This window comes from Phocoena sinus, chromosome 9, assembly GCF_008692025.1.
Source record: "Phocoena sinus isolate mPhoSin1 chromosome 9, mPhoSin1.pri, whole genome shotgun sequence".
Taxonomy (NCBI): Eukaryota; Metazoa; Chordata; class Mammalia; order Artiodactyla; family Phocoenidae; genus Phocoena; species Phocoena sinus.
This window is the reverse complement of record NC_045771.1, coordinates 83933982-83947833: the sequence shown is the minus strand read 5'-3', so window position 1 is coordinate 83947833 and position 13852 is coordinate 83933982. Positions and strand designations below refer to the sequence as shown.

At 37.5% G+C, this 13852-nt stretch overlaps 1 protein-coding gene across 3 annotated transcripts in view; it reads left to right on the top strand.

Annotated features, from left to right (window-relative positions):
• GNAI1 (G protein subunit alpha i1) overlaps positions 1-13852 on the top strand; it is an 89744-nt gene that overhangs the window by 47562 nt on the left and 28330 nt on the right. For all 3 annotated transcript variants that reach the window (XM_032642935.1, XM_032642934.1, XM_032642933.1), the window contains 2 exons: positions 6838-6880; positions 6974-7115. In XM_032642935.1, coding sequence (XP_032498826.1) covers positions 6838-6880; positions 6974-7115 — 185 coding nt within the window. The remainder of the gene's footprint in view (positions 1-6837; positions 6881-6973; positions 7116-13852) is intronic.

Here is a 13852-nt window from a genome sequence, read left to right as displayed (position 1 = left end):
TCGGAAATGTGACAGAGACCCATGGAGAATTGTAGGGCAACATAGGAAAAGTTGAGAGCTTGTATATGTTAATTATTTACTGGTCCTTAATAGTAAACAGCTGAGCAAAAACAGGAGCACAGTTAGACTTGAGTTTTAGACAGTGCAGTGTATGGCCCCCTGATAAAGGAAAACCTTTCCCCCCTGTGTAATTCTAAATTATTTTCACAAATGTGTGTAACTGTCATTGGGAACAAAGTTCCTTATGCTTTATAGGTCTTCTATGAACTATAAAAACAATTTTATAACATAATGTATATGAACATTTAAAAAGTAAAGTTAATATGAATTTAGTAAGACAAATAATGGTGGTTGGGTTGGCCAACAAGTTCGTTCGGGTTTTTGTAACATTACAGGAAAACCCGAACGAACTTTTTGGCCAATCCAATATAAGTCACAATAAATTGTACTCACAAGTATGACTCTTGGATTAAGGCATCCCTCTTCTACAGTGGGCTATACAATGACTGATTTTCCCACATCTTTTCTCTGTCTGAACTTCTGTAACTTTCTTTTGCAAAGCATGCAGTAATTATCATTTGACCTTTACTTGCTACAAATGCGTCATTAACCTTTGTTTTTCCTTCATTAGCTCAAGATAATTAAAGTAATACTGTTTGGCACAGGGTTAGTCCAAAACTCTTTTCGGGTCCATGTGACAGAAAGCAAACTCGTAACTGACTCATAGCTTGGAAATCAAGTTGAAATTGTCTTCAGTTCTGACTAGAGTGATATATTTTCTCCTTTTCCCAGGTCAGTCCTAGTTTATGCTTGTGCCCCCTTTAACTCTCAACAGTGTTTCCACTCTGGATGGTCAATTGTAATATGACTCCCTAAATATGACTATATCTAAAGGCTCAAGGGTTGCTGTCTGGCTTCTCTTATCCTAGTTTTCTCTCAGTGTTGCTTCCCTCTGTTTTGGCCCCATCCTTTAATGTTGTTTTCCATGATGTGATCATGGAAAATGACTTCTGTGGGCCAGATTTCACATTATGCTTTGAAGTGCTGTGATTTTTTTTTTCTTGATAATCTTCACATAAAAGGCCAGGGAAAATCTCTGGCACCTAGATCTCATTCTTTTCTTGGAGGGGAAAAAAAAAAAAAAATCAGTGTATCCAAAGTGATTATTTTGTTAAGTTTTTAGTATATTTTATGTATATTATATATAAATATGTTTACATATATTAATTTGTAAAATGTTCTGTTTGATGGTTTGTATAAGATGTATAAGCATAGGGAATTTTACTCTCAAACACAGCTCGGATTGGCCTGCTGGAAACACATGGCCCTTTCTTTGGATAGGGGGTCTAGTGATTGACAGCCAAACCAGATAGAGTGATGGATGGATAGATTCTCAAGCAAGGTACAGTGTTTGTGGCACTTGCTTGAGTATCTCAGGACCTATAAACACAAACTCAAATATAGATCCTGAAATTCAGTTAGATAGAAGCATTCAGATGACTCAGCATTTCTTAAATTATTCTTGTTATACAAATAAAAACACTGAATTAAAATTTCTTGCAGCAAACTTGTAGACCCCGAAGCGTATACTTGTGGCCCCCAGTCCTCTATCCTTCCTTACCCTCACCGTGTGAGTCTTGAGACTCGACTCGTAGAAACATTGATCTCTCAGTTCAATTAGTTACTTCTGTGGTCTCTTTGACTAGGCTGCCAGGAAAAAGCTTCCTGTGTTGCCCACAATTCTCCTTTCTTTTGTCCTACGTGGATGCTAGAGTAGTCGTGTGTGTGTAATTATCCTGGTGCAGTGTAATAGTGTGATCCCCATCTCAGACATGAATGGCTCGGGGAGTAATTTTATGGGGAGTTAATATTTGGAGAAAGGGGATCATTTGGGGGAATCTAGATTCTGCTGTTTACAGTCATTATTTTTATATCCCAGAATGTCAGATATAGCCTATAAATACATATATATTTATATAAATGTAAGTCCACAGTTTCTCACGGCTGAATAATAAAGATTTCTAGACTGTTCCCATGTTGGGGAATAATAATTAAAAACAAAATCTTCTCCCAACCCAGAAATCATCTTCACAAAGGAAGTGGAGAAAGAAAACTTTTTTTTATTGAATGGATTGCATCACAAGCAGTCCATTAAGAGACTGCAAGACAGAAAGGTATGTCATCCACTTAACATAGCCAAGCTGATTCAACCGGTTACGTACATGTTTTCGAGATAAATGACAACTAGTCCCTAAATGAGAGGCTTTACAACACCTTATGTCACTTCATCCTAACTTTGCCTGGTAATTGAGGTAACCATCTTTTAGCTAATTGACCTTATCCAGAAGAGAAACAGACTTATCTTATGACGAGGTAGTTTTGCAACTTGGAGCAAGACCCCCACCCGAGGTAGACTCGTACCTACCTGCAGAAACTGGAAGATAGGGGTGCTATCTCCTGTGATGTTTACCTTTCAAAGAGATGGTTCTCAGGTTCTTGAGAAAGACATTCTTGATCATGAAGCTGACAAAAAAGGCCTGTTTAGTTTTCAAAAGGGTATACAGTTGTCCCTTGGTATCTGCAGGGGATTGGTTCCAGGACCTGCCACAGATTCAGCTAACCTCAGACTGTGTAGTGCTTTATGAATTTATTGGGGAAAAAAAAAAAAATCCACGTATATGTGGACCCATGCAGTTCAAACCGAGGTTGGTGAGGGTCAACTGTGTATACATTTCAAAGAGAGGAGAAAGCACTTACATTTACAATTTTTCTAAAGTAAATGTCCTAAGAAAAAGGGAGGGAAATTTTCCTTTACTTTCAAGGGGGATAATTAAGCCTCTTATTTTTAATTAGTATTTGCCCTTGCATCCTCTGTATTTGCTTCTATCTTAAAAATAAGGACCTTGATCTTACTAATCTTACAGTAGCATTATGATAAACAGAAGCGACTTTAAATGCACTTGTAAATTTGGTTTTATTCCAGTTTAAACTGAACTGTAATTTAGTCTTATTGAACGTAAAAATGGTTCAGTTGTACGTAAAAGTTGGGCGTTTTTAAAAGTGGAGTAGTGGCGTCAGGAATTCAGCATAAGGTGACTTCGACAAAATCACCGTTTTAATGCCGAACAGCCTTGATGTTAGGGAGCTGAAACCAGGAAATAAATGATATAAATGTGAACCCAAGCGAAGTTGGATAAAGAATATTCTTGCGGGGGGTGGAGTATGTGTTTTCTGGGGTCAGAGGTGTTTTCTTTTTTCTTTGAAACCTCGCCACAGTTAAAATTCCAAATTTCTCTAGACTGCCCCTCAACAGAAATCAGGGGTGAGCACGATTTGATTATCATTTTTATAATGGTAACTTATATAACTCTGTTCAAGGACTTGTAATCTAGCCACGGGGTTACTTTACTTAGACCGTGATTTGTTTTTAGTCTTTCCCCTCCCTCATCCTTCTACTTGTCCTCACTTGATATAGTTTGCTTTGCCGAGCCCTGTTAATCAGCGGCCCTGCGTGTGTAGCCCAGAGCCGCAGGTGGGTCCCTGTCCGTGTTACTGTGGTGATGCTCCTTTGCCCTCCCAGTATCTGTGTGGTGCATTATCAGGTGCCCGGCTCCACTTCACACACCTGCTGGGCTCAGTATTTACTCTCAGATATGCAGTTTTCCATCCGCCACTTCCTCCTTAAAGAGCGGTCTGGGGGATCCCCCTCAGTGGCTTTATGGTTCCTGGCCCACTGTGGCGACACTGCACACATTCTTGCCCTGGGGAGCTACATCCTCCCTTCCCACTACCCTAAAGTCTCGTTCATTTCACAGCCACCAGCTTGTCAACGGTTACTTTACAGGCCACCTAGTCACCTTGACCGTCTCAGCTTTGTGACCGCAGCGGTCCCACGCTTTGATCTTTCCTGACTGATACGTGTTACATATTCCTTGTTTCTTCTTGAAAGAAGGGTACTCTCACTCTTTTAATCTTGCCTGTGGATTGAACTGAAAAGCAGTAGCTGCCTAGCCAAATACTGCTAGGAAAATTTACCCTTTTCTCCTTTCTCCTGCCTCCACTACCCCTGAGGGGTTTTTTGTTTGTTTGTTTGTTTTGTTTTGTTTTTTTTACAATATTGCTTCCTGTCAGTCTCTCAAACAGGACTGTGCTGACTGAGATTTCTGGAGGACAACCTTTAACTCTTCCTGTACACTATGTGGAAAGAACACCAGTGTTTAGAATGCTGGGACCATAACCGTGCAGCATTTCTAATTTTCCTATTAGGAGTCTCTGCATGGAAGTAAGAATTGAAAATTCTAATTATATAAACTGCTAAATTATGAAAGTTTTTTCCCCAGTATTTCTGTCTTTAGGAAATCTGGTCCACAGAGAGTACCTTGTCTAACTAGCAAAGAAATTAGGTAGAAATCCAGCCAGTAACACTGCCATCTCCACTCTTTAATATTAAACATATTTCAGGATTTTTTGGAACCTCAAACCATTGACTAGATGCTCACTTTGGAGTAAGCTCAATGTCCCATGTCACCAACTATTATTCTATGAGACAGGAAGTGAGTTAGAATTTAAAGATAATGTCTAACATTAGGAAAACTTGCTTTTTTCTCATTAAGATTTAAAAATTCTCATCTGCATCCATAGAGTTCAGCTGGTAACCATCTTATTCTTTACTATTTCTGATTTTCCCCTTGTACGGCTCTCAGACCTCACGAGCTTGTATCATGTGAGCCTTTCTCTGAACCTCTGAGTTGTTTCACTAACAGAATGGGCCATGGGTGGCTGGTCATCGAAGCTCACTGTGCATGTGGAATCACCACCCCGTGAATGGATGCTGGGATCTAAAATGTCCTATCGGCAAAACACGGCTGCTGCTGAGTCAACTTGCCGTGCCCTGGAAGCACAGAGGCCCCCTTGAAGATAGCCCTGCGGGAAACTGCCGAGGGTGTGTTACTTGGGTGGGCTTCTCTTGAATTAGAGAAATGTGTGAGCCATAATGGCTACAATTGTGCTTTTCATAGAGCCAAGTATATGGCTTGTTGATTAATATATAATGGGTTGTTTATCTTGGAGTTGTTTGTATTGGCAGATGCCCTGCCAAGATTCAAAGGCTGTCTGTAGATGAATAATGCCCTCATTGTTTATTCAGTGCCTGCTTTTCTACTTAATATGCAGCTATCTTGGGAAAATTTCTTGAATATCAAATCACAAGTAAAATTTAAGCAGTTTCCCCCCCAGGTTTTCAAATAGGCCGTTTAACTATGACTTATTCTCAGATGCCTCTGATGATTTGGATGTGTGTAGCTGGAGGGGGAAGGGGAGAAGGGAATGAGGCCCAGAAGTTTGCCGTCTAACTGATCTACCACAGATAGCTTGAATACATTCAGGTACATTTCTGGTTGATTGTGTGTCTAGCACAAGTTAGCTGCTGAGCTAACTACTTGAGACATTCAAGTAGAAAATGTTCAAAGGGAGAGGCAACAGGGATCATAGCGGGAGTGGGTCAGGAAAGACTGAGGGAAGGGGGTAGGTTTGGTGGTTGATACAGCATCACCAGTGGAGCTCTAGGAAGCAGAGCAAATTACACTTTGGCAGGAGGAACAGTATGTTAGAAGATTGGTGGCGTCATCAGCAGTAGGTGTTGTCAGTACTGTAAGTTCAGTGACACTGGAGCATAGAGCATGTAGCAGTGGCTCTGGAAAAATGGGAACATGAGGCCTAGATAATGAAAATCCTGAGCCCTGTCTCTCAGACAGAAATAATAGCTCCATGATCTGTAGCCCTGGTCAAAGACAGTATGAAGCCAAACAGTAGACTTGTCATACCTTCCTTGTTTTGTGTCCTGTGCTCAGATGTTCACAGTATCTAGAGGGCTCTAATTTTATAAAGGGCCATTTTGTTAGTGATATTTTCGTGTTACGATGGCATAATTCTAGAGACTCAAATTGTGAGGAGGTCATCAATATGTAGAGAGTGAAGGAGAGTTTTGAGAATGGGTTTATGACAGGGAATAAAGAAAAACATAGGGGGAGACATTTCTGCCATACCACCGCATCCCCAGTGTTAGCGAAGCATGCCGGCTGTGTGTCACTTGTTCAGTAATGGTGGTTAAGTATATAATGCGTGAGATAGCTATTTTATTATAACGTAATATTTAAAAATAATTTTCGTGGTTTCTTGGCACCACTGGTCTGTCCACTTCACATGAGGCAAAGGTTGAAATTATGATAGTTGGCCAGACAGTTAAACATCTTCCAGTGGGGAGCAAAATCTTGAGTAAAATTTATTTATACTGCTTCAGTGTAAGCTATAGAAGAAAGAATTTTTTTAATACTTCAGGGAATACATTAAAAACATCGATGAAAGCATTTTTTTTTTAGCTGAGTTTAAGGATTATGATGTAATAAACAGATGGGACTTATTTTTAAGAAATTTTCTGTATGTTTGGAAACCAATAAAGATCATTTTGATATAAAAAAATTCAATCACAGATGTAAAAAACAAACTTGGGGGAAGTGGCGGGGGAGATTGGGATTGATATATACACACTACTATATATAAAATAAATAAGGGCCTACTGTATAGCACAGGGAACTCTACTCAATACTCTGTAATGACCTATATGGGAAAAGAATCTAAAAAAGAGTGGATGTATGTATATGTATAACTGATTCACTTTGCTGTACAGCAGAAACTGACACAACAGTGTAAGTCAACTATACGCCAATAAAATTTTTTTAAAAATTAACTGTAAGAGACAGAGAGAGAGAGTGTGTGTTGGGAGTTGGATATACATAAGTGATAAAATTAGAAATCCCTCATTTATTTCCCTTTTTTTAGGTGCTGGTGAATCTGGGAAAAGTACAATTGTGAAGCAGATGAAGTAAGTAGATTTAAAACATTAAATTTTTTTATGTTTAGTGTACTGTTCCATCAAAGGAAGTAAGCATTAACTTTTCTCTTTTTGTCTTGTTAGAATTATCCATGAAGCTGGTTATTCAGAAGAGGAATGTAAACAGTACAAAGCAGTGGTCTACAGTAACACCATCCAGTCAATTATTGCTATCATTAGGGCCATGGGGAGGTTGAAGATAGACTTCGGTGACTCGGCCCGGGCTGTAAGTTCCTCAAGTCCTTGGAGCAGACCTGATGAGTAAAAAAACAACTTGCATGATTAACACCATATTGTATAACATAGATTTATCAACTGTCTCAGGACCAGAAGGATGGTAGTGAGTGAAGTAGGTCAGAAGCTTTAGAAGTGAGTGAACTAAGAATATGCAGGTTTGCGTGATCTTCCCTTTAGAGCTAGAATACTTTCCTTATCCATAAGGTGATTGGGACCTCTCAATATCCATTGCAGTGTTTTCTATATAACATGGCATATTGGGCACCTGTGTATCTCCATAGCAGTTTTTAGTAGTTACTGCTGAGTTTAGTATACTGCCTACACTGGCATTCTTCAGAATTTGTTTTTATGATCTGGAGTGCTGAGATGATCTAATTATTTGCGTTCATGCCCAGACTAAAAAGCAGTCTAGTCTCAGATAATGAAAACAGTATACAAGTTTGCTGATCTTTGGAATCAGAAAATACTGGCTGTTAGAAAACATCTTTCAGAATTTCACAGCTAGGACCTTAGGAGACAAGCTAGTTTCACCTCTTTATTTCATCAGTAAAGAAACTGGAACCCAGGACATTACATGAAGGAAAGATTACCACACGGTGGTAACCAATGCAGTGTGCCTGTGCTTCCTTGTTTGGCCCAATGTGTAACTTATTTTCAGTTTGATTGGAAGTAGCCCCAGCCAGTCCATAGGGTATTTTCTTTTTCTCCTTTTCCCCCAGTCCCAGTTTGCTTGCTTAATCTGTTTATTTCAAGTTTTATTATTATTTTATTATGGTTTAATTCTTCACTGATTCTTTTTTTAATAACTGATGTAAAACTTGACCTTCCCAGAAACCTTTAACTGAATCTCTAGATTAATTTTTAATATTTTTGTACAAAGTAGATTTATTATTACTGCTACTACTGTTACCCCTTTTTATAATAGTTCCCTTTTATTTTTATGTGTTCAATATGTGTGTGCTATCTCCCTGATAATACTGTGAAGATTTTTTGCATAGAGACCGTAACTTGTTGTCCTCTTAATCTCTGCTAGGTTTTTATTTTTACATAGAGGCTCAATTTGTGCTTAACAGGGAAAAAAATGAATGAAAGCAACAGTAGAGAACATACATTGGAGAAATCTGTAAAGCAAATCTGGTTTATTTTTTATAAGTTAATCTAATATTTCTTTATAAGTTGCTAGGCCATATTAATTTACTAAGCTTTTCCTTTTAAACAGATTAAAAAGCTTAGTGTGATGAATTAAAATTTTCAAATAGATTTCAAGATCATTTTTGATACTAATTCATAGCATTCTTCTAAATTATCTGAAATAAGATTTGATCATATCCAGACAGTTTTTGCCTTGTCAGTACTATGCATTCAGGCTGTAACTTACTCATTTATCTTTTATTCATTCAGCAAATTTTTTTTGAGCTCTTAGTCTTACACAAAAGAGAGCTACCCTATGATAAAGAATTGAATAAATTGTACTCTAATTCCAATTCATGTGTACAGTATTCTGTGTTCAGATCTTACATGTGATTATTAGAGAGGTTTTTGTAGCCTCCATTGTATGAGGTAATGATGGGTCGACGCAAGCTGCTTTTTATGAGGTCTTTTTATTTTCATATTTTTCTCTCAAGGAATATTGTCATTTTCTGTCCTTTTTGGGGCAGATTTGGGCTGTTTCAGGACTGACTGGAAATAACTGCTCTCTCACCACAAGCTTTTTTTTAAAACTGGTTTTCTGATGCTTTGGAATCTACATGGGGGCCTGAGCTGGTCATTTTTGTTTCACTGGTTCTAGTTTCACCCACTCTTTTTAGGCTCTCTCTAGCTGTCCCTGGGTCCCTTGTTTTCTTCCTACCTTCCGACTGTTACTTCTGTTACCGTTAGCCATTGTTAACTCTTTCACATAAACACCTTCAGTCTCTCTCATTGGTTCTGATTGGTCTACTCCGTGTCTTTGTTGCCTTGCCTCTACGGAAATCTTGTTTTTCTATTTATTTTTTAATAAATTTATTTATTGGTGGCTGCGTTGGGTCTTTGTTGCTGCTTGCGGGCTTTCTCTAGTTGTGGCAAGTGGGGGCTACTCTTCGTTGTGGTGAGCAGGCTTCTCATTGTGCTGGCTTCTCTTGTGGAGCACGGGCTCTAGGTGTGCAGGCTTCAGTAGTTGTGGCACATGGGCTCAGTAGTTGTGGCGCGCGAGCTCTAGAGCGCAGCAGGCTCAGTAGTTGTGGCGCACGGGCTTAGTTGCTCCTCGGCATGTGGGATCTTCCCAGACCAGGGATTGAACCTGTGTCCTCTGCATCAGCAGGCGGGTTCTTAACCACTGTACCACCAGGGAAGTCTGCGAATTTTAAAATACTATGAGGCTATTGAAATTGTGCTGAGGAATACAAAGATGAATTAAACATGGTTTAGACAGGAGGAGGGGACTTTGAGCTTGGTATTGGAACATGTCTTAAGAGTTCTCTAGACCAAAACAAGGAAAAAGCATTCTAGAAAGAAGAAACAGTATAGAGAAAGGCTGAATATATTTCTTTTTCTACAGTATCAATTCCTGGAAGTATTAGCCTTTTAAGTTGAAGGATAACCAGATATTTAAGTTTGATAGGTACCATAGTTTTTTCTGTTTTTAGAAAAAACACGAAGTGAATAATCTTTTCTAGCAACCGTGCATCAGTGTCAACTTTCCCAGAGTGTCATTAACTTAGATACATTAACATTTTAATTTTTTAATATCTTTCTTTTTTAGTTTTTATTTTCCTGATTTGTAGTGAGGTTGAGAATCTTGTCTTTTTGTGTCTCTTCTGTGGACTCCTCTTAGTATTCTTTACTCAGTTCTGTTAAATTCCTTGTTCTTTTCACACTGAATCTCTTTGAATATTAGGGATATTACTTCTTTATGTTTTACAGATGTTTTTATTCAGCATATTTCTTTTACTTTTTTGAAACAGTATTTTTCTTGTTACAGAACTTTTAATTTTCTTCAATCAGTTGTGAATTCTGTGTTTTGTGCCTTGTCAGACATTCTTCAGCTTACAGTTATTTTTAAAATATTATCTTCCTTTTTCTAAGTGGAATCTAAGTATATTTTATAATCTGATCATCTCTTGCCTACAACCATGTATTAAATACTCCATTCCTGAGTGACTTGAAAATGCTACCCTTAGCATTAAATTGAGTGTTTTTCTGAACTCCATTTTTTTTAATTGATATATTGTTTTCTTCCCTAGCTCAGTCACTTATTTTCATAATAAGATGGAAATAATAATAACATCCACCTTATAGGGTTCTGAGAAATAATGACAAGTCTTTACTACATGCCTTGGTCATAATCGATGCTCAGTAAATGTTTGTTATTGCTGTTGTTATTTATAATGATTATACTACTATTATTTTTGTCAGAGTCACATTATTTTAGTTTCTCTTGCTTCATAGGATATTGGTATCTCGTAGGGTAAGTGCACCCATCCCATTGTTCTTTTTTAACCAAAATATAAAGGCTATAATGCATTTCTCTTCCAGATAAGCTTGGGAATCAACTTAATTCCTCACATCCCTTTTGAAACAAACAAAAAAAGCCTGTCAGTATCTTGATTGGAATTACATTTTAATATGTAGGTTAACTGGGTGAGAACTGACTAAAAGATGTAAAATTTTAAGAGACAGTGACAATTTGCTGTGGTTTGCTTCGTATTTGGCAGCTACCAGATATGCAAAGCAGATTACACATTAGTTATTTAAAATGAGAGGAAACAAAACTGTTTTCAAGGCTGGCATAGAGCAATCAAAATTTGTGCCTAATATCCTTTCAAAACTCTTATAACGCGTGTAGTCAATCTGTGGATGACAGTTTATTGATAAATTATTTTGTTCTTAATAATGTACAGTTAGGGAAGTGTTGAACAGGGGCCTATCAACATGTCACTGCATCACTTAGAGTTGTGCGGCTCAGAGTGTGGTCCGTGGACAGTGCCTGCACACAGGCATGTGCACAGGTGAGTACAGAAGTAAAGGAAGGGATTAGACCAACTTTTACAGCAATTGACAGAGTAATTTATATGTTAACTCTGATAGTTTACAAAAATGTATTTATATTTTACGTCGTTTAAATGTTATTTTTCCAATAGTATTAGTTTTGAAAGATTGGAAATAAAAGGAAATGAAACAAATGAAACACAAGACAGATCTTTCATCCCAGAAAGCTTGAGAAGCACTTCCTTGGAATAAGCTGGGCTGTAAGGAACAGAAAACCTTGCCTAGAATTGACTTAAGCTCCCTTTCACCCCCAGACCTCAGCGTGCTCCTGCATAATGGCCACTTTTCTCTTCCTCTAACTTTAAAATCAATTTCATTATTTAGTTAGATTATGTCTCTGCCAGATTTGCCAGATTGCTTTTGAGAAAGGCTGTGTCAGTTTACTTTCCTAGCAGCAGTGCCTTTTCTTAGCACTCTGGGTAGCCAACATTTGGAGTCTGACATGTTTAAAATATTGGCTAATTTATTAGTAAGTCTTATTTTAATTTAACTTGCATTTTCAATTTTTTAATATAACTGTGCAGTTTTCCATTTCTTTATTGAATGTTTTTATTTCTCTATGTTAGTGGCTTATTTTATCCTTTATTCATCTACGGATTGGAGTCTTGGTGTTTTGATTATGTATTTGCTTCTTTGTATGTACTTGTATATTAACCCTTTGTCCACTAATGCAAATGTTCTCTCACATTTGGCTTATTGCCTTTAATCTTAGGTTGTCATTTAAAAATTTTTCCCCTATTATTTCTTCCATTGTGTTTAAATTTAGAAAACCTTCTCTCAACCAAAGATTTACTGAATATTTGTGCTATTTTAAAAGTTTTTTAGGGAGTGGATTTCAACATCGTTTCTATGTTAGTTTTTTAATCCCTCGGAAACTCTGTTGTATGCATGGAATAAGGATCTGCATTATTTTTTTCCTCTTCATATGGCTATCTAATTATTCACAAGTGTTTTTTTAATAATTGTATTCTTTCCTACTGATTTATTTTGCCACCTTTGTCATGTAAGTTCACATTTGGGATTTTTCTCCCCCTGTTGATCTGCATTAATACTAGATGTTCTACATATTGTATGTAGACTTTTAATATCTGATCATTTCAGCTCTCTGTCCCCAGTATTCTTTTTCAAAATGTTTCTAGTTATTTCTGCTTATCATTTTTTCAGATGAATGTTTGAATTATTTATAGTAGTAGTCTGGTTTATCATTGAGAACTAAGATGAAGAAGTTCTAATATTATGTTGTTTTTGATTCTGAGAAATACTGATTTATATATGTGACAAAGTGATACCAACCTTCATTTGAAATGTATTATATGCCTCCAGCACAGTATTTTTCTGCTTTGCTCAGTTCATGTATTATTTATTACATGTTTGTCTATCTTTTCACAATAGGTTCTATTGTGCATACAAAGAAGAGTTTATGTTTATTTTATTAATTTGAAAATTAAAGCTATAGTTATAAGATTCATATATATATATACATAAAAGTTATATTTGTGTAACATACTTATTATAATTTCTCTTCTTGACATAATGAAGCTCATGCTCACTGCAGTTTAGTCAAAAATTTTGCCGTCTGCAATTTAGTTAAAATTAATTTAGATGATTTTACTTTTTTCCCCCACCCCTTCCCCCTTAAGCAGTGTTATGGGGGAAAAAAAGAAAAACAACTTCCTCTTTCCTTGCCTCAGTCATTTTTACTTTGGTTACAGTTGTGTTTTTAGAGAAAAAAAGTTTTACATTTGTTTATTTCTTAAAGCAATTCTTTAACATCTGGGATTAGCACCAGCCGCCGTGGAGAGGTGACTTCACTAAAGTTCTCAAGATTTCCTTACCAGTACACTAACTTTGGTGAAAGCAGTATAACTGGCTTAAATTTATAGGAGTGGGGCTTCCCTGGTGGCACAGTGGTTGAGAGTCCACCTGCCAATGCAGGGGACACGGGTTCATGCCCCGGTCCGGGAAGATCCCACATGCCACGGAACGGCTGGGCCCGTGAGCCATGGCCGCTGAGCCTGCGCGTCCGGAGACTGTGCTCCACAACGGGAGAGGCCACAACAGTGAGAGGCCCGCGTACCGCAAAAAAAAAAAAAAAAAAAATTTATGGGAGTGATTGTACTACAGCTCTAGAAATGTGGTAGATTAAATATGACAGTAATTCTCATTGTATGTGGTGTTCAGTATTGTTGCCTGATGTTATTAATGAAATAATTATCCTAAACCATTGAAACTAAGGATTTCTGTACCTGTATCAATCATGACATCAGTACATTATCCCTGTGGTCAGAAATCCAAAGGTGCACTATTTTTTTTGACACTCCTTTATCATATTACTTAGACTGTATTGTAGAAGGGCTTTCTGATGTTTTCTATTGAAACGCTCATCTAGCCTTTGCTTAACAATTTCAGTCTCTCACTCTCCCTCCTTTTTTTGTGTTTTTGGATAGCTTTGGTTGTGAAAAAGTGTTCTTACTGAATTGAAATCTGGTATCTTTTGCCCTCAGAATTCTTTTTTTCTGTTCTGTGCCTAAGCACAAAGTCAGTTCTTTCTTACCGTTGATGATTCCTGATATATCAGAAGACAGCCATCATGGTCCCTCAAAGTCCTCTCTTCCCCATAATTCTCACAAAATAGGTGACGGCTTCAAATAAAATGTGTTGTCACTAACAGGTGCTCCCTGACCATCACTGTGTGAGAAG